General features: G+C 65.6%; 1 protein-coding gene across 1 annotated transcript in view; it reads left to right on the forward strand.

Moving 5' to 3' along the window:
* Window positions 1-3,442, forward strand: part of IRAK1 (interleukin 1 receptor associated kinase 1) — a 5,242-nt gene extending 1,800 nt beyond the window's left edge. Inside the window, exons 3-11 of the mRNA XM_007957191.1 lie at window positions 9-235; window positions 321-452; window positions 517-620; window positions 795-983; window positions 1,128-1,192; window positions 1,313-1,427; window positions 2,353-2,471; window positions 2,835-3,042; window positions 3,290-3,442. Of these exons, the coding sequence (XP_007955382.1) occupies window positions 9-235; window positions 321-452; window positions 517-620; window positions 795-983; window positions 1,128-1,192; window positions 1,313-1,427; window positions 2,353-2,471; window positions 2,835-3,042; window positions 3,290-3,442 (1,312 nt within the window). The remainder of the gene's footprint in view (window positions 1-8; window positions 236-320; window positions 453-516; window positions 621-794; window positions 984-1,127; window positions 1,193-1,312; window positions 1,428-2,352; window positions 2,472-2,834; window positions 3,043-3,289) is intronic.
* Window positions 3,443-3,795: the final 353 nt, after the last annotated feature.

A 3,795-nucleotide genomic window follows, 5' to 3' on the forward strand; every position in this document is an offset into this window, starting at 1 on the left:
CGGGCCAGGGCGGGGGGCGCGGGGTCCCCGGGTCGACGCCGCCCGCCTGACGCTCCCCACCCCGCAGCGGCCTTAATCGTGCGCGACCAGACCGAGCTGCGGCTCTGCGAGCGCTCCGGGCAGCGCACGGCCAGCGTCCTGTGGCCGTGGATGAACCGCAACGCCCGCGTGGCCGACCTCGTGCGCATCCTCACGCACCTGCAGCTGCTCCGCGCGCGAGACATCATCACGGCCTGTGAGTGCGGCCGGTGGGCGGGGAGGAGGGAGCCGGGGCCGGGAGCTGCCACTCACTCTCCCTTCCTTTCCTCCGCGGCGCCCAGGGCACCCTCCCGTCCCCGTCCTGCCCCCCAGCGCCACCACCCCGGCCCTGGGGCCCAGCAGCATCTCTGCCCCCTCCGAGGCCAGGAGCCCCAGGAAGTGGCAGCCCTCAGCCTCTACTCTTCTCTCCCCAGGTAAGAAACAGGGCTGCTGGACTCGGTGGGTTTGGAAAAGGGGTCCCTTGACTGTGGCCTCTCACTTTTCCAGGCTCCCAGAGCCCACCTGGCCCCGAGTTGGACCCCACAGCACACCCAGCTGCTGTACGGCCAGCACTGCCAACTCCAGCCCCTTCCTCCACCGAGGTAGGTGCCCCGAGCCCCTGGGGAAGGCCCTAGGCAGGGAAGAAGAAACAAGCCTTTGTTATGTGCAGAGCCCCAGGGAGCAGACTGACAGCCAGCCGGGAGGCAGCTGGGGGCCCAGGGCCAAGGGAGGAGACCCCAGACAGCTGAGCCCACCTGCCAGGCCTCCTCCCACAGCCGAGCCTGGAGAGCCCACTGGCCGTGCTGCAGGGGGCCCACCCCGCCCCGTTCTGCTGGCCCCTCCCGGAGGTTGCCCAGGGCACTCGCAACTTCTCTGAGGAGCTCAAGGTCGGCGAGGGTGGCTTTGGCTGCGTATACCGGGCTGTGATGAGGAACACGGTGTACGCTGTGAAGAGGCTGAAGCAGGTGCGTGTGTCCCCCTCCCCTTCAAGGTTCCCGGGCTGCTCGGTCACAGGGGCTGGGACAGGTGGGAGTGGGAGCAGAGAACAGCCTTGGCAAGCAGAGCCTCACGCTGCCTCCCGTCCACTCCCCGGGGCGCCGGGGCTGCAGGACGCCAACCTGGAGTGGAGCGCCGTGAAGCAGAGCTTCCTGACCGAGGTGGAACAGCTGTCCCGGTGAGCCACTCTCCCGTCCGCCCCCAGGCCTGTGCCAGCCTCGCTAGGCCCCTCCACGGCCAGGGGGAACGTGTGGCAGGGGCGTGGGGCCAGGCACTCAGTCCCCTCTTTGGTGAGCAGGTTTCGTCACCCGAACATTGTGGACTTTGCCGGCTACTGCGCTCAGAGTGGTCTTTACTGTCTGGTCTACAGCTTCCTGCCCAATGGCTCCCTGGAGGACTGCCTCCACTTGCAGGTACCCTCGTCTGAGCTGGCGCAGGGCCCTGGAGCTGTGGCACACGTGGAGTTGGGAGGAGCTGGGCCTCAAGCCTCGCTTGGACTCTGCGTGGCCAGGAGGGCCCGGGTGCCCGGCTCCTCCCAAGCTCGGTGGCCATGCCCCGGAGTTGGGCCCTCTGTCTCTCAGCAGCGGGGTCCTTGGAGGAAAGCAGCCCAAACTTCTTTCCTTGTGTGCCGAGGAGCCAAAGGGCGGCAGCAGCACAGCCCCGAGAGAGGGCCTCAGTGGGCAGCTCTGAGCGCGTGGGCTCAGCATGGCTACTGCTAGGGGCGAGGCTGTAACGAATCCCCAAAACAGACTTCACCTTTAAAATGCTTTGCGGAGCCCGGGCCAGCTTAACCATCCCCCTTGTGAAGTAGGTAGTGGCAATTTTGATCTGCTTTTTCCCCAAAGGGGAAACTGAGGCCAAGGTGGGGGTCATGCACCCAGCAGAGAGCAGCAGGGCTTCGAGGGCGGTCTGGGTTACCCCAGCTCCTCCTGCCTGTATTCCTGGATGCCAGCCCATGGTCAGGAGATGGATTCAAGCCCTAGCCCTGAATTGGCAGGGATCTGGGAGGGAACACATCCCTGCTCCTCACTAGGTAGGTCTCAGTTTCCCTACCTGCAGAAGAGACTCGGGATACCTGGCGCACCCAGAACGGGCTCTGGCGCCGCGTGCCCCGCCATCTCGCCCACGTTCTCCCCTCCTGGTCCGTGTGTGTGGCCTGAGCCGCCCCTCCGGCCACTGCCTCCTTTCCCTGCCCTCTCCACCTGCTGCCTCTCCGCCGTCCCCAGTGCTCACCAAATCCTCAGAAAATGAAGTGGCCAGAGGTGAGGGGAAGGCTGGAGTCAAGGCACCAAAGTGCAGCAGCTGCCTCTCCAGCTCCCTGTACCCTCTGCCCTCCAGGACCAGGCCTACACCCCGCTCTCCTGGCCTCAGCGAGTGGACATCCTTGTGGGCACAGCCCGAGCAATCCAGTTCTTACACCAGGACAGCCCCAGCCTCGTACATGGGGACATCAAGAGGTGACTCCTGCCCCGAGGCCTGGGACATCCAAGCTGGGGGTCTGGGGCTGCTGAGGGCCCCAGCATCAGATCCGTGTGGAAACGGCGGCCAACGGCCCCGGGTTGAGCAAGGGCCAGAACCAGGGGAAGGAGTCCTGGAGCTGGCCCGCTCCCCTCCAAGGCCCTAGCGGGTGCACCCACCCAGCTTTCTGTCAGCAGGGCAGCAGGCATGGGATGAGCCAGGCTGCCAGACTCTGCAGGCAGCCACAGACAGCTGTCCTGGGGCAAAGCTCCGGCTTGGTGGCCCTGAATTCCGTCATATCACGGGTCAGGGCCAGGCAGCAGGGCCAGAGCCAGGCTGATGCCGCCTCTTCCCTCCCCAAGCTCCAATGTCCTTTTGGATGAGAGACTGATGCCCAAGCTGGGAGACTTTGGCCTCGCCCGTTTCAGCCGCCTCACTGGTGCCAACCCTGGCCAGAGCAGCACCGTGGCCCGGACCCGGACCATACGGGGTACCCTGGCTTACCTGCCCGAGGAATACATCAAGACAGGGAAGTTGGCCGTGGACATCGACACTTTCAGCTTCGGGGTGGTAAGCTGCTCGCTGGCCCCCTTGGCTGCCCAGGGAGGGGACACCGCGGATGGGCACAGGCGGGAGGGCCTGGAAGTTCCCCGTGGGGGCCAGAGGCGCCTTCTCAGCCCTATGCCTCACTTCGTGTTGACGACTTTGCCTTCTTCGTCTTGTCGTTTCGTCCCTGAGCCGTGGCCCCACATCCAGCCTGGACCCCAGTTCTCTGTAGCCAGGCCGCTGCTCCACTGTCCGCCTGCCCTCTTCCCAGGTGCTGCTGGAGACCCTGGTGGGCCAGAGGGCTGTGAGGACACAGGGAACAAGGACCAAGTACCTGGTGAGCCAGCTGCTGGGGCAGCCCTGGGGGAGCAGAATGGTCCAAACCATGGGGCCCTCGAAAGCTGCCCTCTGCTGCTGCCACTGAGATGGCACCCCCTGCCCTGCTGAGAAGCCCGTCTCCTGTGTGCGCCCCAGGCCTTACAGGCCCACTTGGGCGGGCGCTGGGTCCGAGGCTGGTGGGGTCCTCTGGACCAGAGTGCAAGGTGGGGGTCATGCACCCAGCAGAGGGCAGCAGGGCTTCAAGGGCGGTCTGGGTTACCCCAGCTCCTCCTGCCTGTCTTCCTGGATGCCAGCCCATGGTCAGGAGATGGGTTCGAGCCCTAGCCCTGAATTGGCAGGGATGTGGGAGGGAACACATCCCTGCTCCTCACTAGGTAGGTCTCAGTTTCCCTACCTGCAGAAGAGACTCGGGATACCTGGCGCACCCAGAACGGGCTC

Source organism: Orycteropus afer, unplaced genomic scaffold, assembly GCF_000298275.1.
Source record: "Orycteropus afer afer isolate SDZICR_OR568_19922 unplaced genomic scaffold, OryAfe1.0 scaffold00713, whole genome shotgun sequence".
In the NCBI taxonomy this organism is placed as follows: Eukaryota; Metazoa; Chordata; class Mammalia; order Tubulidentata; family Orycteropodidae; genus Orycteropus; species Orycteropus afer.